Source organism: Anarrhichthys ocellatus, unplaced genomic scaffold (assembly GCF_004355925.1).
Source record: "Anarrhichthys ocellatus isolate YVR2014 unplaced genomic scaffold, GSC_Weel_1.0 scaffold57, whole genome shotgun sequence".
Taxonomy (NCBI): Eukaryota; Metazoa; Chordata; class Actinopteri; order Perciformes; family Anarhichadidae; genus Anarrhichthys; species Anarrhichthys ocellatus.
In genome coordinates, this window is record NW_022280087.1 from 325,386 (window position 1) to 348,722 (window position 23,337).

The 23,337-nt window shown below is 45.1% G+C and overlaps 1 protein-coding gene across 3 annotated transcripts in view; it reads right to left on the reverse strand.

The window, feature by feature from the left end:
* The window catches only part of cica (capicua transcriptional repressor a), a 36,348-nt gene extending 14,672 nt beyond the window's left edge, over positions 1-21,676 (reverse strand). Inside the window, exons 1-8 of one of the 3 annotated variants that reach the window (XM_031871240.1) lie at positions 21,478-21,676; positions 14,319-18,012; positions 12,072-12,333; positions 4,945-5,076; positions 3,796-3,949; positions 667-766; positions 388-570; positions 48-174 (exon numbers count right to left, since the gene is read on the reverse strand). In XM_031871240.1, the coding sequence (XP_031727100.1) occupies positions 48-174; positions 388-570; positions 667-766; positions 3,796-3,949; positions 4,945-5,076; positions 12,072-12,333; positions 14,319-17,789 (4,429 nt within the window). In that variant the 5' untranslated portion in view covers positions 17,790-18,012; positions 21,478-21,676. The other 2 variants (XM_031871243.1, XM_031871241.1) reach the window with 2 other exon arrangements.
* Positions 21,677-23,337: the final 1,661 nt, after the last annotated feature.

The window sequence follows — 23,337 nt, forward strand, 5'->3', positions numbered from 1 at the left end:
CACACACACACACACACACACACACACACACACACACACACACACACCTATGCTCTCTGACATGCTCCTCTCCCGTGAATCCTTTGGCAACCCACGGCCCTCCGACAGCGACTTCCTGCGGTCCTTGTTACACCACTTCCAGTCTGGGTGGGCTCTAAAGTGGGCTTCTTTCACCTGGAGGAAGAGGAGGAGGAGGAGGAGGAGGAGAGGGTCTTTAACATTTTTCAGCAACTTATTCCAGACAAGCTACTATTAATGTTGGTGATTCTGGATGTATAGAGCGCAAAATAAAAACTCTCATATACCGGCTGAAGAGTCGCTACTTCATAAAGTGCACACTGCAAATCAAACCGAAAATAAGAGCCAAATAAGGAATTCTATCTTCACCTGGAAGGCCAGATCGTGGTACTGCTGCTTCTCGTTGGGCCCCAGAGCGTACCACCACTCCCCCAGGATCTTGCTGACTGTTCGGTTGTCTTGGTTGGGATGTCGCTGGTGCACCAGGGCCCGGTGGCGCTTGCTGAAGATCATGAATGCGTTCATTGGTCGGCGGATGTGATCCTTCTCCCTCTGGTTGAGGTTTTGGAAGGGAACACAAATCTCAGTTTCATGGTGAGAATATATTTGTCTCTGTTTTTTGACCGTCCGTCTGCATGGTGGACTGACCTTCCTGTCTCCGTCCTTAGGCAGGGCGCTGAGGGACTGCGTGCGCCTCTTCATGGAGCCGGCGGAGGGCGTCGCGTCGTTGGCCACTCCCGGGGAGAACCTACGTTCACACCACAGAGGAAAAAAGGAAAACCGTTGAGTCCAAAAGACACGGGAGATTAAGGGAAATTCCTCAATGTGAGGGACTTTCAGGAAAATGACAAGGCTACAGGGCTGCTAAGGATTTAGGGAGGAATCGAAGACACAATAGTCATCGTTTATTAAGATACTGTGTATCAGAGTGTGGAGTCCACTCTTTATTTGATCCGTTTTTCAATAGTTTTAATGTATTTCACACCTTTGTGGTGAAGCTCCATTTTAGCACTTGAACAGTATGACATGCTACGGTGTCCATACATAGTTAAAGTATAAACCATGTTGCCTTTTTGATTACAGCGTTTATCTGCAGTTTGATTATTGACTCTACAACACACAGCCTAGAGATCACACGTCAGACAACCAGAACAGTGTCTCCCCCCTTTTCCTTTCATTTACCGTGGACGTAATCTGGACACTTTTCTTTTATCTGTTCAGCCTTGGCTGTCATCACATACGCATGCCAACTACTGAGTATTTATTTGGTTAATTCCACAGAAACGGCTGTTTCTACTACTACTAATAAATTGCAATCTTCCTGCAAACCACTGGATTGTTTCAAGGAAAGAGCACCCTGACACAGTAAATAACACAAATGCTGTCACAGACCGGGTCAAGTTTGGATTACTATCGTGTCGGAGAAACAGAGCAGCAAAAAAGACGTTAGTTTGTACACAAATTCTTATTATGACTTTAAATTATCGAACAGTTGATATGAGTGATGAAAGACAAAAAAAGAGAACATGAATAATAAAACTAAACACTGGAAAAAGGAAATTCACTGGTTCATTTTTTTAAATTAAACACACCAGTGATGAAACAAAACTGCAGACCAATAAATCAGTGGTGAATAAAGCTGGATAGTGATCATTGTGACCATTAGAGAAGTCTTTTGAAAATGTGAGCCAGCAGACAGAACGTCTGAACCTTTCAGCTGTGAGTGAACTCAGTGTCCTACATGAAGATGCCACTTTTTTTTGCCCTCTTGTCTAGTGTTACTAAAGCCTTTAAAAAAAAAAAAAAAATGATATACAGCAATCACATAAATACAACAAAGATTAAATAAGCAGAAAGGAGGAAAAGAGTGACCGTAGAAGGTCCGTGAAGGTAGAATCTAAGCCAGAGCAATCATGAGGTGTCAGGGAGTTCGGCTGGGAAAGCACAAAAGAAATACAGAAAAAAGAAAGCAAAAAGGGGGTGATAGACCAAGAATTGACAGATAAGAAGTGGCAGATAAAAAGCAAACAAATACATCTAAAGAATGTATATCATGCTCCCTACAGTGGGAGGTGTATTTGTGTAGCTGGGGGCATAATTTGGAGCTCAAAATCCTGTTAAAAGAGTCGGCTTTGTTATTATTCATGCCGTTAGTCTCTTCATTGAGATGCAGCCAGACTACAGGTGTAGCCACTGCAACATCGAGAGATTGCTGAAGTACTTCTTTTGGTGATGACAGGCCTTTGTGTGAGCACGGTGACCCTGAAACATTCAAAACCGCACTACCAGCCAGACAGCCACGCAGCCGTCTGAGTCACTCTGAAAGAGCAGTAACCCAGCCAGACGCAGAGACGCAAGCCTGAGAGGAATGGATGAGCACAGACTGTACAACTCTTTGCCAGACACACACACATACACACACAATCACACAAACGCACACACACACACACACACACACACACACACACACACACACACACACTGATACAGCCGGTAGGAAAAGTTGTTTGTTGTTGTTTGTTTCTTTCGAAATTCTGCTGTCGGAGGTGAATTTCGGTCCACCTGTTCTGAGCGTAGCGGCATTAAGAGTTTTAAAGTCTTCGACGCGGTCAAACTGCGTCTAATTTAATCTACAGTTACTATCTGTTTTCTTGTGAGTCATGCACAGAGTCGCGGAAAGGAAACAATGTATTCAGTGTTTGCTCAAAATGAGTTGACAACATTTAAACCTTTTAAAGGTCAGAAGCTTTATTTTTTTTCTCTCCATATTTAAATTTGCTACAAGGAACTTTGATTTTTTTGTTGATTTTGGTGGACAAAAGCGGCATTGTTTTTTGAGAACCAGATTCCCTTCAGAAAACCTCTCTATTTACTGCCGACGGTGTCTGACAGTCGGCCCCGTGCAGGCCTGGTTCTGGTTCTCCCGTGCTTCTCCTCCCTCCAGCGGGCCAAGCAATACAGCCTGGGCCTCCAGCAGCGTGGTGTCGGCAGAGCAGCGAGGCCAAGCTCTGCTCCTGATTTCCTAAAAATCTGACCAGGTTGCACCGTTGACAAGCATTAAGAATAACTATATAGAAGCAGCCAATCCTTTCGCTGATGGTCTTGTTTACTTAAGTAGGTCATACAGACGCATCCGTATTAAATGAAAACTCTTTCATAACCAGTTAAATTTCCTCACAGCAACTCTGAAGTAAATTGTAAAGTAAATTTAGCTACAGAGTTTGTTGTTTTTCAAAATGGATACATACATATAACAATTTTGGAAATGAACATTAAGACGTTGTAGTGTAGTAGTAGTTAAAGTAGGGATCATAATTTACACAAGAATACATTTTTTAATATTATGATAATGAACCAGTTACTATGCTACAAAATAAAGTGATATTCCACTTCACTGAGTCACTGAGTTTATACGTGAATAATAGGCAGATTTAAATCACCACACTTGCATGTAAACCTAAACTGGATCAACGGTTGTCTGGCAGTTTCCTGTGTCTGACTGGAGGCCTGGCCTCATTTCACAATGTGGTCAGTGTGCCACAGCACTACTCTACAACTGAATTTCAATTCAATCTTTTGTTTCTTGTGCTTCTTCCTCCTCTTCTCTTGATTCCATTTGCCATCCGTAGGCCAATGCTGGACACTGCTGAGCACAATTGTTGTATTCTGCCATGTTACTTTTATGTGGCCAAAAAAAGAAGAAGCAGAAAGCATCTCACAATGAAGCACCACGATTAATACCAGGGAGATGGATGAAATCGGTCCCTTTGTACTTACGGGTCGTCTGTATCGCTCTCTGTCTCGCTGTCAGCCCCGCCCCTGTCTGTAGGAGGATTGTCATTGGTCGGGGGAGGGCAGGACGTCGATCCCCTCTCTATGTCTGGGGGGCCGGTCCGTCCATCGCTCACCAGGGCCACGCCGCAACGAGGCTCTGAAAAATAAAAGCCATTTAAAAGTTAGTTGGTGAAAGAGCTTCACGGAGGTAAGAATTAACAGAGCCATGAGTGTTAACGCAGGGCTGCCCTACATGCAGCTGATAGGCAGTTTTATTCTGGTGGTGGGAGGTGTGAGAAGCTCTGACTACAACTATGTTATAATCAGTGTTTGTTTTATACTGCAGGTGTCTTGCTAACAACGTTTATTGCAGCCCATTAGCGAGATTGCTTACTTTTACTATGTTTGGACTGGCCTCCACTTTTGAGGCCATTATAACTTGTCCGAGAATTTATGTAACAATTAGTTAGATGGAAAAATGCTTAGAAGACAGTATACAGTGTCCCCCTCAGAATGAATTTGTTTTATCTTTTATGCTCATGCATCCTAAAAAGGCAAACTGTCTGAGATTGATAATGTGACACAGACATGAACAGGATGCCATGAAGTATTATAATTTCCCAAAGAGTAAGCTGATCAGTCAGTTGACAGAAAATGAATCCCCAACTATCTTAAGTCATTTTACATAACAAAATGAAGAAAACTGGCTGGTTCCGGTCTCTGACATGTTCCGGTTTGCTGCTTTTCTTTGTCAAATATGTTAACAAACTGAATATATTTGTGTTTTCAGATTGATCATGTGACCTTGGTCTCTGAGAAACTTGAAGAGCTAAAATAAGGCCTTTAATGAAGCTCTGTGGAGGACTACTGACCGTCCCCACCACTCACAATTAGTCTCGGACTACATTTTAGCAATCCAGCCAATAAATAGTGTTATCAACAATGTTACTGGAACTATATTGGTGTGAGCACCAACTGTGCCGATTTGCAATTCAGTCGCGACTGTTTTGGGAAACACTGCCTTGGCTACCGGTACGTCCGACCAAACACTATTTATAGTGAGGGAAATACTTGTTTGTAAGATGTAGTCGTATACATGTGGGTACAAGCAGTGGTGTTTCAGAGAAAAAAAGGAGTGGGGTCATTGGCTACCTTTGCTCTGATTGACAAGCTGTTGCCCATCGGCAGGCTGGGCAGCCGCTCCTGATTGGCTGGGCTCCAGGAAAGGGACGAGCGAATGCCAAGGGAACACTGGCACCGACCGAGGCTCCACGTTGGTCCAAACTGTGGGAACGCAAAGGGGGAGAGTGAGAGAGAGAGAAAGGAAAAAAAAATGAAATGTCATCATGTTTATCAATCTCACTATCATGGCCTGCAGACAGAAGGTAGCGCTCTGCCCTCTGGCAGCATGTGAAATCCTCCACGATCGCCAGCCGGTGACGTGCTAAAGCTCTACTAAAAACTACACTTTGATAGAAACTGAAGACCATGAATGGAGTTGTGTGTTCAGCCACCTACTCTGCGCCCCCCCCCCCCCCCCCCCCTTCCAACACACACTCGCACAGAGAACATCCCTCAGGATAATGAGAGTTGAGGGGTCATGTGGTGTGATGTGATGAGGGAACCTGTTATTTCATCCACAGAGACTCCAGACCAGTCGCTGTCTAGACTGCTGCCGAGCTTCAGACTCTCAACCATTTCAAGTCAAGAAAGACTACAGAGCACAAGTTGAATTTATTACACAAATCTCTATAACTACTGTTTTAGAGATGGGTCGTATGGTTACAACAATAATATATTACAATATTGATAAAAGTGTTTTTCTTAATATAGATATAAATCGTAAAATGCATTCTCAACCACATGTAAAATACTTCAACGGATGTTAAACGGAGAACCACTTAAAATGAAATGTATAACCATGTATCTCCAAATTTGGTGATTTTTCTCCATGGGTGAGAAAGGGCTATCTGCAGTCATACTGCAACGTACTTGTTTGAACCCAAACCATGATCTTTTTCTAAACGTAACCAAGTTTTTTTAAATCTATAAACTAAATTAAATGACTGTAGGCCTACTGTACTGACAGCTTTTTACCAAATATATTTTAAAAATCGGCATTTCATGGTTGGAAATGGATCAAAACGCCATCTACTGTTTGAAATCAGCCCTAATATGTAAGGCCAATTCTAAGATACAGACAACCATGTAGGACTAACCTACTTCATGAAATAAAAGAATGTTCCAGCTCTCTGATCAGACCCCCTCCAGGCCTCTCCCCACAGCATCTATCGTTTTTACTGTCTGTAATCACAGTGTAGCACAATCACAGCACAGCTCAAGCCTGTTCTCTCCTGTCTGTGGACTTAAAGTTAAGCTATCAGTGATAAAGACTGATTATCTAGCAATAGCGATGTGATTTCCTACGCTGAGATACGGGTGTGTCGATAAAGCATGATGTTGCTTATTTCTTCCCGTTAAGCGGCTGGCTAGCTAGCTAGCTATGTTAGCTTGCTATTTCCACCATGTTTTTATACCGACGATGTTTACAGAGAGGGGGGGAGTGAGGGGAGGGACTGTGGGGGTGTAGGGAGAACTGTTAATGTACACCGTGGAACGGAAGGCAGGCAGCTATTGTACCCGCTAAACATCAAAAGTTAGCGTTGTCGTTGCGTGCATGTTAGCATGCTAATCCTAGCATTTAGCGCAAAGCATCACTGTACCTAAACATTACCTTATTAAACGTTATCCTAACAGGAAAATACTCCTACTCCTTAAGCTACATACATCTTTTGAAGAAGAAAAAATTAAAAACATTGTCACAAAGCAGAGAACGGGCCATTTGTCTAAGCTGATGAAAAGTTCACAAAACAAAACCCTCAATAGCTTAATTTGTTATTTTAAAGTGAATATTTCCATAGAGTGATTAATTATGACAACACAGATAACACAATATGTTCACATCATCATGATACCACTGAAAGCTTTACTTCTGCTAATACTACCACCACTATTACTGTATTTCTACATTCTTCTACTGCCGATACTAATACTACACCCACTAACACTGCTACTACTTCTAAAATCACAACTGTTACTGCTAATGTCACCACTACTGCTACTGCATGTTTGGATATTTCCACTTTGGGAATAAATGCAATATTTTGTAGTTTTATCATCAGCTGTTCATCCATTCATTTATCTATATATACATATATATATATTATATAATTATAAAGTATTGCATATTAAAGATTTCAGCCTCCCCTGACTGCGGTATTCCACATACAGGTCTAGCCTGTTGGAAATAAACTGGCTTTGAACTCTGCTGCAGCACTGCAATGTCCAGTTCTGGTTTCCATTAATAATTTTATAATAAAGTATTAAAATGCTCTATTTATAGCTAACCGTTCGCCAGCTTATGGCTCATCTAAAATGGAGGTCCAGATACTGCTGAGCTAGACAATGAAGAAAATGTAAACAGACCCCGGACCTGCTGTTCAAGAAGTTCTCTTTTGCAGATTCTGGTGTCACCTAACTATTATCACTGTGCAGTGCTCTGAACTTTGCAATACTACTTCATTTATGCTGCTGTTTGCATGGGGAACTACAGCTGACGAAGTGAGTCTTATTCAAACGTTTTATATATATTTATATCTGTGCAAATCAAATGTTTATGCTGACCTCTTTCAGTTTTGTTGTCCCCGTTTTAAGCCATATGTCTTTTTTTGTGCATGTACGTTGAGAACTGAACAGAATACAAGAGTCAATATTATCCTAATACTACGATTAGTAAAATGCAGAGACTAGATTTCACTGTGCATAATATGTGAGAATATACGGTTTATTTCACATGTGCAGCTGTATATCTGCATATATATCCTAGATGAATTCAGATATACCGCTGCAACTCAAAGACAGCCAAAGTGATACCTGATTTTTGAGGTCAATATTGATACAGATATTTAGCAGTTAAAAAATTATACAATATAGCTAACAAAATATATATAATTTTAAATAAACATATAATTACCGCCTCCCAGTTCAATGCTTCTTCCCACCAGACATGTTACAGTTTACATCCATGTACGTCCAAAATGTCATCACTTGATCGTTTTATCCAATTAGACATTTGTGTGAAATGGTCACGATTAACACATCCTTGAGTTATGGCCAAAAATGTGTTTAGTCCGGTCACAGTGACCTTTGACCATCAAATTCTAAATTAAATTCGCTGAGATGTCACGGGAATGGGATGGACACGAGGCTACAATGGCCTTGACCTTTGACCTCCAAAATCAAATCCCTTTCTTTCAGTACTTTGAGTCCAGGTGGAACTTTTGTGTGAAATTTTAAGAAATTCCCTCAATGAGTTCCTGTGATATCACTTTCACAAGAAGGGACCGGACGGGTGGACATAAAAGTACGTACGGACAACCCATAATTATAAATGCCTCTGGCCACGGCCGTCACGGTGACAAAACAATCCCTTAAGATTTTCTTTTGTTGCTTACAGTGAGACATTTTGCAAGTGAAACATTAACTTGTCAGTGCTCTCTGAAGACGCTGTTTCTAAATAGCCTCAAACCTTGTTTGCCATGTCTGTACTGCAATTTGTTGTTACTCATCGGCTGACATATAATGTTCATTGATACGGATATATCCGCTAAAACAGCTAATACTTTCCAATTTATTGGTCAAGCTCTGTTCAATCAGCAGTGTGGATACCAGCCAACTTTAGGGACTGAACCCATTTGCTTTGCTTAAAAGGATTGTCTCCATTCTCATGAAACCTAAATGTTATCAGGAGGCTAGGTCCGACTATCAGAGACAAAAACTGATGTAAAACTTCTGTTTGGTCACTTAGTATACAATAGCAGGTTATTGGAAGGTTTATGCTAAGTTTAAGACTTTTTTCAGACAAATCTGTATTCAAGATTGAATTAATAACAAAAATAAAGAAACTACACTGGCAGAAACAGACCGTTTCCAACTGACTGTGGAAAATGACAGCTCTGTGACTAATTTGAATGACAACAGGAAATGTTTACAAGGTCAAGAAGCCTGTAGTAAACCTGCTGCGTGTTAATGTAACAGTGGAAGGGAAAAATCAACACTCCTCCACCCACAGCTGTGGTTTCTATTTGGCCTGCCTTACTTTCCAACTCTGCCTGCACCAAACATCATTGTGTAAGGGTGGAAATCAAACCCAAATCAATGGGAATAAATCTGTAGTCAGTAACATTTCTGCACTTTTAAATAGTCTATCTTTCTCATTGTCAAAAAACTCCACAAAAAGACCAAAACTCACAATGAAATGAACTCAGACAAGTATTATCTGTTTTTGCCAAAGCCCTCTGTGCTCCATAGAGAACCATTGTTGTCAAAAAATATAAAAAAACATATCACCGAGGCAACAGTGACATTTGACATTCTTGCAATGAACAGTGGGCACTGTAGTTAAAATGAATCTGACATTCACCACACTACTGCTGTAATTACCCACCAGAACACCAAATGTGTATTAATCCACCGTTGAAAATAGTCCCTAACAAATGCAACTCTTGTCTGAGTAACATTGGCTGAACAATACAGTGCCCAGCCGTTTAAGGAAATTGCTGAACCTTTTATAGAAATAAAACTATATATATATATTTTTTATTTTTAAACTTCAGAATAAACATAAGGGCTGAGTGCCACAGAGTGTGGAAGTAAAGAGAGACAGATATTTGTTGAGATTTGATGAGAGTGAGAAAAACACAGAATGTATGGCCTTTTGCTTTAAGGTGCTGAACAAATCTGACTTGAGATCCTGAACACTTTTAAAAAGGACCAGCTGACACCCTGAAGAGGCGAGCCGTGAATATTCCAGGGAAGCACCGACGGTGGTGAGTTGTGAAAAACATCAGCGAGAGACACACTGCACAGAACGAGCCGTCTTCATGCCGTCTTTAAGGTGGGAAAATGATGCGACTCGACTGTAGATATCCACCTGTCATGTGACTACAAACATTACCGCCACTTGGAGAGTTTCCCAAATAACTTCTCCCGTGTGTGCAAAAAGCAATAACGCAGTTCCTGAGCTGTGCAGCGAGATGAGACCTCAGCCGAGCACTTATCCCTTCTTCACTGAAGGCTGCAGACATACTCATAGAGAGCAGTAATGAAACTTGTGATGCTAATGCAGCTGCACTTGAGCCGGGCTATATTTAGAAGCATCTCATCCGCTGGGGGCCTCCACTGCCTTCTGCCTGCGTTTGTTTCTGGGCTTCGCTGAGGCTCGGGGTGTTTTTAAAAATGTATGGCGGAGGAAACGTAACGCTACCGAGAGGCAGGTGGCCGATAGCAGCAGTGCGAGGGATGTGAGGGAGGAATAAAAAGCACGCTCCGGTAATCAGCTCGGGCCTCGACGCTTTACTGCGTTAATTCTAACGGTGGAAAGCGTGTATCCATGACAACGCGCCGGCAAATAAGATTACTCCTTTTTTTTCTGCCGCAAGTGATGAAACACATTCACATCACGGCAGACCTGCCCTTGATGCCCTGTCTGAGGTTGTTGATTGTCTGGAACAGCGAGATGAATGCATGCATGCGTGTGTGTGTGTGTGTGTGGTAGAGGAGGAGTGTGAATGTCCTTGTTGCTCTCTGCACTCCTGCTCTCAGTCTTGCATGTCTAGACATGTCAATATTCTCGCCCTCTTAAAGGTTTCAGTGAAACACCCCTTCTGTCTCTCTCTCTCACAAACACGGATATGAAAAGGGTGACACCCCCTGCACACGCACACTCAATAACTGTGACACTACACACACTGAGTCACGAATTACACACACACACACTGAGCCGCGGGTCTGGGTGGTTGCCTGCACGGCTGATTTATATCAAAACCTTTTCTGATCTTCACGCCTGAGAGGAAAAATGGTTTCACTCTGAAGTCACCTTTACCGCCTGAGCCGAGTCAAGAAATCACAGTTCAGTCAGAAAAGGGTGAAGAAATGCTAAATAATTTAAAGATCCTTATGCATTAAATCTGCTACTTTTGACATTTGTGGAGAAGGATATAGAGACGACAAAAGAGATTTTTTGACAAATAATCATCAGTAATGTGGATAAAATGATGAAGCAGGTAAAGGCAAATGATGGAATAGCTAGATCAGTCTGGTAAGTTCAGAAAACTTTGCAGTAATGCAGCCTTTAAAACCAGGAAAAGTCAACCCTTATGCCATATTATGCCATATGAGCAACCATGCAATTTGTCCTGAATGAATATATTAACTGAAAAATGTCTACATGACTTATAAATACAACCTCTTGTTTTGTCAAATGCCAGTATGAACTGTGACACTGAAGATAAAAAGTATTGACAACATCTCTCTGCACTAACAAACTCCTGTACATTTATTCCACTTTCCCGTTTTTAGACTGAGAAAGTGTTGTGCTAAACTGACATAAAATGAGAAATCCTGCATTTCAATTGAAAACCATCTTCCCCGTTCCTATATTAGTAACATTTCCGAGTTTTGGGCTGAAATATTGCAAGGTTGGCATGGAAACAAGCACACAGTATATGATTAACCCAAACACCTCTATTGCTCAGTGGCCAATTTTCTTATATCCAGCAGAGTGCACACAGAGCTGAGAAAAAATATTCACACAGATTGTTGCCCAAATACATACTCTGAAAGAGGGTACGCAAAAGGGTAACTTCTGCCCCGTTTCATCCTACCTTAAACAAAATGCTAAATGTCCTTGTGTTCACTGTGGCTGATTATAAGGGAGTCATTGATAAAGCAATTGTTTAACGAGAAAGAGTATTTCTTAGAAAACAACAGCAGCCCAAAGCGGCACATTTCTGTCAAATATGGTATATTATAACTTAAAATAAAACAACATCTTTGTGAAAATAGAGTATTTGCCACATACGTGCCTAATAAATATGAAGTAGTAAGTCAATAAAAACTCTCCCAAAAAAAGGTCAACATGTCCTGAGAAGGCAAATCAAACATCCTTTGAATATGGTTTCCTCCTTCAGTGCTAGCAAACCATAGTAAAGTGTATATGAGTCATAGCCATAACACTCTTGATGACACTCCTGTAACTCTAGAGAGATAATGAAAGCAAGAATATCTGGGCTGGAGTACACAAGCTTCAGCGTGCACATCCCTTCCTACTATAGAGTACGGACTAAGTGTGTCTCAGCAGACTTTGTATCTGACGGGAACAAAGGTCGAAGCCACAGTGCCGGGATGATCCCTCGCTCCCTCTCCCCGTCCTTACTCACCAGTGCCCGGCCGTCCCATGATGATTTGCTTGCGCGGAGCAGGGTAAGGCGACTCAGCTGGCAGTATGAGCGGCAGCAGGGCGGTCGGCGTGGGGTGACAGGCTACCGGCTGTGGCAGCCCCCCTCCGGAGGCGTCCTGGTGTCCCTCGGGTTTCCTCTCCCGGCCTCCAGAGCCAGAGGAGGACAGGATGGAGCCCGATGAAGTGGGCATCGCGGAGGGGCTGGACAGGGCAGCGTGACCCCCCATGGCTGGAGTCAAGGACTGGGAGGACACATCAAAGAGGAGACATTTGAATTCACTTTCAAGGTGGAGTTTCTCAGTCACTGACAAGATTATAGAGCAGGGGTATTCAATCCAAATTCAACGAGGTTAGAGAGAGTTTCCTCATGCAAAGGTCCAGAACATCACAATAATGAGTAACTTGCGCTATGGTTTAGTCCCATATATATTGAATTAGCCAACAGTTGTATTATTGTCTGTATGTAGTCAACAACTGACTGTCAGATCAAGTAAAGAAAGTTCAATTAAATAATATCCCAATAATATTTACTGTCAGTTTTTTAACTGAACTGGATGAATTATAAATAATACATAATCTAATAATAAATAAATATTCTTCTCTTGTTTCAAGTAAAATAAGGGATGCATTTAAGATTCAATTACACAACAGAAAGCTTTTGAAAGATGTGCATCCTAAAATAAAGTACCCACCAAATAAATTCAACTGAATCGTCTTTGCCATGCAGCTTTAAATTCAGTTCATTCAGGTGTGAAGTGATGTCACCCAAAAAAGCCACGATATTATATTCTTGTCATCTTCTAATAAGAGAAATGTGTGTGCAGGGTATGGAGCCAAATCCAGGCCAATAGTTTTGATCATTTGAAAAAAACCTGAAACCTGAAAGTTCTTTGAAAAATACAGCAACGTATTCAAAATACAAATAAGTCAATGAAAAGGTTTTTTGTGTTGAATGTAATTTTGATTCAGTTCTGGAATTTTTTTGAATAAAATATTTATTTTCATTTTTCACTTTCATATATATTTTGATATTCGAGGTCTTAATATAATACATTGCTGTATTTTCCAAAGTTCAAGACCACAACTTAAACCTTCAGGTTCAAATGTTTTTTCAAATGATCAGAACTATTGGCCTGGATTTGGCTCCATAGCATGGGCTTTATCTGTGGTTATTAAACCACTTCTTTCAGATCTATTCCTCTCTGTTAACATCATTGTTGGACAGTGAATTCATGTGTTAGGATTCTGATCATATTGGGCTCTTAGGTTTATTTTCTGTGCCTTCATTTCGGATGTGAGTGGGTACGTTTGCTCAAAAGCTTTGTTCTTTGTCTTGTAGTGGCGCTTCACATTACCGCTTTTAATAATCGCCACGGTCTCTGAACATATGAGACACACTGGTTTTAAACTGCCCGTGGGAAGAATGAACATTTAAGAGTCTGTCCATTCTTGGTTAAAGGCTCTGGCCTCGCCGACCACATTGCTGTTTTTCGAGAACGCCATGGTCCGCCTATTTGTGACCCATCTTATAGAGATTATACATCGTCCAGGTTAGGATGTCAAAACTACATTCTGAATCAGTGTAAATAGACACTTTTGTAAGATCAGCATAATTTGACCAAATGGACTTCGATAGTAAATGGACTTGTATAACGCCTTTCTAGTCTTCCGACCACTCGCAGCACTTTACACTACATGCCGTCATTCACCCATTCATACACTGACGGTAGGGACTACCATGCAAGGTGCCACCTGCCCATCAGGACATAACAAATTCACATTCACACCTATTCATAGACATATGGTGCAGCCTTCGGGAGCAATTTGAGGTTAAGTGTCTTGCCCAAGGACACTTTGACATGAATTGGATGCTTCCGATTGGAAGACAACCTCTGAGCAACAGCCGCGCCTGTTACCAACAGTAACTTACGCAACAAAAAGCATTTTAGGAATTTTAGGAACCACTCAAAATACATAATACTATTGAATGGATGTTCTTTATTTTTTAGGACCTCAGGCTCATGAAAGCCACCCACTTGTAGTAAGGTTGGTTGATATGACATTATATGATGAAAAAAAGATACTACTTTGCTCTACCATTTCTTATGTTATTATATATTTATATATATAATTATATTTTTATACCATGAAGACTTTATCCACATGGCCTATCCCTATGCTGCATGTAATCATATTACACAAAAACAGAACAAAATGACTAGCTTACCGAGCTGGAGGTGACCAGGACAAGAGTGGATGTAGGGTTGCGCAGGAGAACTGCACCGTTGGTGGTGGCCCCATTGATAGGAACGGGGACCTGGAGGCCTGGGAGAGCTGTGTGTTGGGGCTGGCTGTGCTCTCTGGACCTGCTCCTCTCTCTCCTCCCCAATGGGCCATCAGAGAACTTAGCCAGGGGGACATCTGGGTTGCGGACAATGACTGGGGAATCACGGAGCGGCACAATGCGGCGTGGGGATGGTTCCAGGGGCAGCGGGGAGGGAGGGGTGGGAGAGACCAGCATGGGCGGAGGAGTGGAGGCAGCGGAGGATGGTGGCCTGCTGGTGGCGCTACGAGGCCGGGGAAAAGAAAGTGAGGAGGGGGTTGTGGGCTGACTATGGGGGGAGAGGACCCTGAAGGCAGCAGGGTTGTGGCCCAGGGTTGGGTCTCCCATCATGCCCACCAGCTGTTGTTGGTCAGGTTTGGTCTGGTAGTCCTGGATTGCAGGCAGCGGAGGGGGCGGGTGGGTGTCAAGCTTCCTTTTGCTAGGGCTCATGGGGACTGTGAAAGTGAGATTGGTCTGAAAAGTGGGCACAATCCCCGATAGGTGGCGCTCTCGGTCAACGCCTGGTGTACCCATCTTAGTGCCGCTAAGCTGGCGATGGCGGCGCGGAGTAAGTGACGCAGGAGCAGTGATGGGGCTGAAATTGGCAGGGCGAAAGCCAAAGAGCGGAGAGGGTGAGGGTGATGGGGTGGGTGAGAAGGGCGACTGATTGGAGATAGGCGAGTATGAGGGTGTGCCTGAGCGGGAGCCCCCCAGGGAGACCAGCATGGTCGCTGCCTCACACTCATCAAAGTCAAAACGAGAGAGATCCTGGGGGAGCAGAGAGGGAAGGACCAGGCGAGGGCGGGAGTCTCCTCCACGGCTGCTGGCCTCGCTGCTTTCGCGCGATGTCTCATCCCAGTCAAACTCTGAGCTAGCTCTTCCACCACTCATTCGGAGGTCAGACGGCGTCAGGGTCCCTGTGCTGCTGGCTCCACCCCGTTCCCGGCTACCTCCACTGGCTTCCATCTCCTTGGTCCTCATTGAGAGGTGTCTGGAGCAGTATCCTCGGCGCTGGGACTCTTTTGAGCAGCCTTCCCTGGAGCACAACCTCCTCCACTGCTTCCCATTGAACTTCTTACGGATGCCTGTTGGCGTGCACACCACATCTCCCTTCTTGTACTTTTGCTGGGCAGCTGTCAGTGGGGTGCGGGAACGTGAGGAGGAGGAGGAGGATGAACCTGATCCAGATCCAACGCCACCACCAGCTCCTCCACTGGAAGAACATCCTCCTTGGGCCTTCTCTACTCTGGAGGAGGATGCGGTGGAAGAGGAGATGGGAGGGAGAGGGGGAAGCTGAGGGGTGATAATGACAGCTGCTGGGTCAAGGCCTAATAGAACAGGTGAAGGAGGCGGGTGGGGGTTCAAGGCCAGGTGAGTAGAGGGTACCCCGATGCCCCGCACCACAGAAAGGTGGGGATTGAGGTAGCCAGGCGGGGGCTTAGAGATGATGTGGCGGTGCAGGGGAAGTGCCATTTGTTTGGCCCCAGGTATGATCATTGGAAGCATGTTAAAGTGAGACACTTCCATGTCTTCTTCGGGGGTAAGTGGCATGTATGGGTGGTGTTGCTGCTGTTGTTGGTGCTGTTGCTGCTTTGCATTGTTCTCCCTTTCTTGCTCTCTTTCCTGAATTCTCTGGAGGTCCCTCTCCCTCTCTAAGTCTTTCTCAATTTCCCACTCTCGGCCTGGAGCCAGGCTGAGGACTGAGGCTGGGGTGACTGGGGAGGTAATGCTGTGGCCTGATGTGGAGGAAACCGGGACCATACCTGGGTAGGTTATTCCCCTCCCCAACACTGACCCCACGCCGGGTGTCATCCCCCGGCTCAAACGACACACCTCCTGCTCCACATCTATCTCCTCCCTGTCCTCCCGTTCCATTTCCTTGTCTCTGACCCCCTCCTCTCCATCCCGTCCCCCTCCAGACGGCAGATCCAGGTCCCATGGTGGCACCAGAAGCCGGAGTGTTTGTCGGGAGACCCACACTGCCTGGGTCCCAACAGCTGTCCCTCTGCCATCCTCTTCCTCGTTCACGGAATCAGGTCTTTCCTCAGACAGCAGGACTCGGTAGCGGTTGGCCACCGCAGGGTGTGTGTCCACCTGGGTCACCACACCTTCTCGGTACCACTGCCACTGACCCTCGCTGCCTTCGTCATTTCCAAATGGTACGCAGACACGGGTGCCAATAGCTATTGGATGGACACCAGGCGGTGGGGCATCTAGGATAATGTCCACCACCCCTTGGGGGCCGTCATGTTGATACGGATAACGGCACAGCGTCTTCTCACCATTCAGTTGCACCTCCAGGCTTCCAAATTCACCGCTGACCTTACGCACCACTCCAGCCCGAAACACCAAGTCTGAAATCCCCCCCTCGTCCCTGCATTCGCCTTCTCCCTCTTCGTCACTTCTTCCCCTGAGCTGTCGAGCGAGGACACGCTGATTCTTCATTCCTTTGGCGAGGGCATCAGACAGTGCATCAGGGAGACTGGGTAGTGCATGTGTAGACATCTGTGTGAGGGCGTGTGTGTCGCCGACTACCTCCAGGTCAGCTGAGTGCTCGCTGGCGGTGTCTGTAGAGGAGCAACGGGGTAGGAGGACGGGCGACGTTCGCTCCGCATCTCTTGCCCCTTCAACTCCTCCGGGCCTTTCCCTGTCCCCTGCCAGCGTCAGCGTAGGGGGTCCTGGGGAGCTGTCCTGAGGCCCCTCCCTGTCAGTGGTCCTGGTGTGAAAGTTGTCAATCAGGCTCCTGCTCTGACTGTTGCCATCAGGGTGAGAGACACAGATGTCTTTTCCTGAACCTGTTGACCCGTGGTTAATAACCCCACCACTAAGAGGAAGAGGCGGGGGTGTGCTGGAGGAAGGGTTGCTATGGTTACCAAGAGCAGACAAGCAGTGTTCAGAGGTGTACTTCTTCTTGGGGACACGGGCCTTGAAGGTGGCCGTTTTCCGGCTGGAGGCGGGGTTTGGGCTGTTGTTGGCGCTGGGTGTACTACTGTTACTACAACTACTACCACCACTGTCACTGTGGCTACTGCCGCTCACAGCTGACCTCCCTGGTCTATCATCCGAGGATGTCAAAAATTTCCCAGAATCCATCACAAGTGATACTGTCGTTTCTGACAGCGCTTCTCTGTGAAGACCCTGCCCCTCTGAAGTGTCCCGTGCTCTGATTGGGTCTGTCTGGGAGGACTCGGACTGTGAATTAGAAGAAAATGGGGAGGAGGGTGTTCGGTTTTGTGGAGATCTGCTTCTGTCTCTGCTCTCATCTGAGTCTCTCTTCTCCCCTCCTTCGGGGGCATCCCCCGCTCCGTGACGCTTCCCCCCTTTGGCCCGGGTGGAGGGAGGAGAGCGCCGGCCCTGCTTTTTTATCGGCTTCATCTTTTCATCTAGTTTGCCTTTTCTCTAAACAAGTCTTTTTATTTATTTATCCCAGAGATTCTCTTTGCTGTTCCTCTCTTGTTTTGCCTTGCTTTTTTTTTTTCCTTCTTCCCCCTCCTTTTATATTATCTCTATTTTTTCTCCTCTGCCGGGGCCTCTCTCTCTCATCCTGTCTTGTCTTTGTTGCGCGACTTCGGCATTTGCCCACCTTATTCCAGAGACTCTAAAAGAAAGGGAACAGGGAGCACGGGTTACTCATGTGGCTAACACGTTCAGAAATTCAAAAAGCCCATTCACCACGACAGATAGCTACCAACTGCATGGCTTTGAGTGCAAAAGTGACTGATTGAATCAAAAACAAACATCTGTGAAGACATTAAAGAGACATCAAATTAATTCAAAATGAAAGCAAAGCAAAGTGGGACTTTATGATCACACAAAAATGATCATAAAAAATAACCAGTAATAACCAGTTAAATATGAACATTAATTCTAAAAAAAAGTATTCTGCGCTAAAAGATGCACCATCGTACTAGAGTAGTAATGAAAATGACTCATCTACAAATTCATTACACATTAATTCATTACATAATAGGTTCTACTCACATTACACAAGGCCTGCATCCATACCAGGTACATATTGAAAACAGGAGGCCATATTGTAGGGTAAACACGAAGTAGGCTCACAACACAGTATGGAAATAGTGAGGAGCACTTTGCAATTTGCCCAGACAAGCCTTTCTGCACACACACACACACTCTCTCATACACACACACACACACACACACACACACTACTTCTTGGCCGGGGCAGTAGAGGCGGGGGAATTCCTTGTTCGCTCGCATATTGAAACCCTTCTTTTCTCTCTCTCTCTGTGGCGACCTTTATCTATGTATTTCAAAGCAGAGTCAATCCGCCCCTACAAACTCCATTTCCTGTGGAAGACCATTACCTAACTTCCCGTTACTTTATTCCTCCTTCTCTCTCTTTGCTACTATTACACTTTCAGTCTTATCCCCTGACTGTCTTCTCTCCTCGATATTGATTCCTACCTCTTCATCTCTCCTTTTCTCTCCTCTCCTTCCACTTAAGTCTCTATCCTCATTTTGTGCTGCAGTCACCCAGAAAAAGTCGTTCAGCATCGCTGCTAGCCATGCCACAGTCATTCAGAATATCTCCCATTCCACAGCGAACTCATTCACACCTCTGCCCCCGTTTAGAAAGTAAAACAGATTGATTTTGCCGACTTGTTGAACGGGAGACTGTTGTCATTTAACTGGTTTGTTTTCCGTGTGGCTGATACGCGCGGGACTTGCCTCGGGTACTAGGTGCTGTGTGCTCTGCCTCGTTTCTTCCAACACAAGAGTCTCCACAGAGCTGCGAGTGCCAGAAAGACGTTAACAACACGCGTAAACGAGTGAGAATCAAACCCCCCCCCCCCCAACTGCTCTGTCGGCTTCTCTGAAAAATTCTCACTCTGATATTGACTGTGAAAATGTTCTGGATTGATGTCTATTATCCACCGCTATGTCTACTTGTCAGTGGCTGTTTGACTGTCTGTTAACTTCCATGTCTGCCTGTCTGTCCCCGTCTCTTCATCCATCCTCCAACCAGTCTCTTCCCCCTCCGTCTCTTTTCCCTTCTGTTGCCTCCCTGTTTGTCTGCGCATTCATTCAGGTCCTCTTAATATCTGCCACATCATATCGGCTAGAGAGAAATCCATTTTCAGAGATAAGTGCCACCTGTCTCAAGGCCACACACACATACACACACACACACACACACACAGCAAACATCTATGTGATGACAGTTAGGAGTGCAGACAGAGAGCCAGGGAGCTAATAGCCGTCACTGTGCTCTATGCAAATCCCTATTTAGGACAGACAGCCGTAGAGCAGCCACCATAAAATAATTTGGCAGCCGGCCTTACTTGGTCACGATAGAGGTATGCTACGTGTGTTTACTCAGTAGTGCGCCGTGTACAACAGCTGGTGTCAGAGTCATGGGCCTGGTGATAACAGCTTAAAGACAAAGTGACGCAACTCACTCGCCCCGCAGTGCAACAAGGAGCAAGGAAGCCCATATGGGAGCTATAGTAAGCCTCCTATGTTTCATGTGCAGCGATCAAAGCGGAGCGCTATCTGCTCATCGGGTATACACGACTTGCAGATTGGCGAGTTTGGCCATATTTTATTTGCAGAAACGGTGTTTACCTTCTCTTATACACAAATAAATGGTAGACGTCGAGCTGACGCGAGACATGCGTGGTGACAAAAAAATGGACTATGACAAACTAATAACAGCTGAGGCGAAATGCAAAAGATTATAATATTGGATATTAAGTGTGTTAACTTGATCATGTTTATGCTATAAAACTGCATATGCCCTCCACACATTGTTTTTGCCAACCTTGCCATACATTCACTATAATTCACTATCTAAAATTTGCCAGACCTTTCGGTTCTTTACGGTATGGTTTGACCTCCTGTAGAGATGCTAAATCTTTTTTTTATGGTACATTTCTGACCCCGCGCCAAACTGCATATTCAAAAGTTTTGTAAATTGCAGAGCCCCTCTTTAAAAGTGTATAACACGATCACTATGGTGCTTTATTAAGGAGAGGCCAGTATAAATGTATTCACCAGAGCAGATAACAGCTTCTAACTTCTCCACACAAGGTGCAAAGCACAAGTTATAAAACTACAGGAGGTGATGTCGTCACCTCTGCTTTATCTGGATAGTACCGTGTATGTGTCAAGCCCTCGTAGTACCGCGAGTACTACCAGCTTTTACTCCACAACACAGCAGGCCGTGGCGTGCAGCGACCAGGCCTCAACTACACACACACACACACACACACACACACAGGGAGAGAGAGAGACACAAGGCCGCTTGGAAATCCTCAACTCACTGTCACCGGGAAATAACCGGTTTAACGGGCATATTAACCACTTAATACCGTGTAATACGGCCGCACTCCCCGTGTTGCGTGACAGCGTGAAAGGTGCCCCAAACAGATGAACGCGTTAACTTTGTCGATCCGCTCCACGGTCATAACACAACGACAAAACAGCGGACACAAGTCGGCCGTTTTGGCCCATCCGAAAGTGACAGTCGTCTGAAAGGGTAGCTAAAACTAGCCGGATAACTTTGTGGTGACCCTTGTCGTTATTTGCGTTATTGCGACCGAGATACAAAGAAGGGGAAAGTGTCAATGTGTGAACTAGTCCAAAGGAGAAGGCCCTCGAGCCGCTTCAAAAACACGTTAATTCAAACAGCCACGTTGATTCGTGGAAAAAAAGAGGAAGAAAATATGTAACACAGACAGAGGAGGAGGGAATGACAAGGGACTTTTCGAGGTTTCGATACAACGCAGGAGCAATAACAGTTGTTTCTAGGAAGTCCGACGGCAGTTATGGCGTTTAATTTATTTCTAGTGGAAAAGTTTCAAGCTCACTATGTCTATCGGCACCGCTCCCTTTTTTTTTTCGCAGAAGACACACAATCCGCCCTCCACTACTCTCCGTGGGCTTTACCCACATAATCAGGAAAAATATGGTGAACAGCTCAACTGCTAATACTGATTATGGCCACGGTAAACAAGAACAGCGATAGCGGCTCGGCGAGAGCACAACAAGCCCCACTGCAGTGCTGCAGGAGACAGATTTGTGGGCAGCTTATACTCACCCGAGCTAATGTAGCACCCCAGTGTGGTTCTCTGGTGAGTCCGCCGGGTAAAATAGGGCAGGTCGGCCGGTCGTCCGCAGCTGCCAATTAGCGGCGCTTCATGTTTCTCCGGCAAAGCAACTTAAAAGGAGGAAAAAACTACTGCCCCTGTACATTCTACACTACAGTCGCAAAATGGTGAATGAAGCCCCGAAGCCTTGACAACCAGCCCGCGCGACCAATCGCGGGGCACGAACGCGTACAGTAGCCAATGGGATCTCGCGCAAGGGGAGCAGGGGCGGAGCCCCGCGTCAAAGTAAATTTGATCGGTGGCGCCCCGCGGCCAATCCGAGTGTGGGAAAACACAGAACAGCTGTTGGGAGAGCGAGGCTGCAGCGGCCAATGGGGCTCCTATGTGGGCATGTCTGCGACTTTGTCGGGCACGCAGGACGGGATTGAGATATTTCTCTCTCTCTTTCCTTCTTCATTCTTTCATCCCCTCTTCATTTGTCTACAAACACCGGAAACGCGTGTAGACCGAGGAGACGGTATCTGTCTTCTTTTTTTAAACGGGTTAGACTTGTTTCGATAGAATAAACCCCCTTACGTGACATTATCAAATTTAATATAGATCAATATGTCATGTCCCAAGCTGTCTCGCGTATTATAACTACAGCTCACACTTTTATATCACAGCTTTAATAAGAGTAGACAACTCTCTGTGAGCTATCTATTCATCTGTATGCATGGCAGCGGCGTCTCCACTATGATCCATGTGAGCCACAGGTTGAGTGTAGTTTCAGGGGAACCGCAGAGAACACCAACTCCCAAATTCTCATGCTTTCTTCCTCTCCATCCCTCTCACAAACTCACTCACTCTCTCCCTCCCTCCCAATCAGAAGGCGCTCTACACAGCGCCTTCTACACGGCGTCCCTTAGTCCCGCCTTCCCCCGCCAATCAGGACAGCCACTGGCTGGCTATACGTCACCGGAGCAGCGTGTGATTGGCCGAAAGGCCCGGGGTCTGCAGGCCAATGACCGAATGCTGCGGTGAGGTCATTAATGCTTGTTGCCATCAGCTTGGCCAAACAGGAAGAGTGAAACCCCAGTGAGTAAATTTGGTCCAAACATGGGATTATGGGTCCTAAGAGAGTGACCCACTTACACTGTGGGCCTTCCCTGCGCGTGCACACACTGTGCACGTGCACACACTGTGCACGTGCACAAGCAGGTACATGCTGTTACACACTGACGAAGAACACGAGACAAACATGCAAACAGGCTGAGTTAGACACGCATGAGTGCTCAAACACAGACACACACACACATACACATACACACACACACACACAACACAGTGGCAATCCACTGTTATTCCATAACACACTAATGGTGTGTGTGAACTGCTGTGTAGCAGTGCGACTCGCTGTTTCTTTAGCTTACGGGCACAGATGGCGAGTTTGGTCAATGATGATACAGAGCTGGCTGGTTGCGGCAATGCAGTCTGCCTGGCACGCGCGCACACACGCAAACGCACAGACAGGCGAGTGGGTACACTTGCCATAGTTACACACAACGGGGCGAACGCGTACAAGCCAGCACCTACACACACATAGCAGGCGCAGTGGAGTTATAACATGCCTTGGCGTTACATAAGCTGTGCGTGTGCTGGAGCGCACACACACAAACACACACACACTGCGCCCAGCCCTGTGCAATCACACACACATATATATATATATATATACACACTTTTGTGTATATCGTGCAGACTGTACAACCTCTTTGAGTATGCAAACATAAAGACATGCACTGCTGCACATACGACAAAGTACAGTACGGGTTTATTATTAGTATTTAGTTTGCACATGAATGCACAGA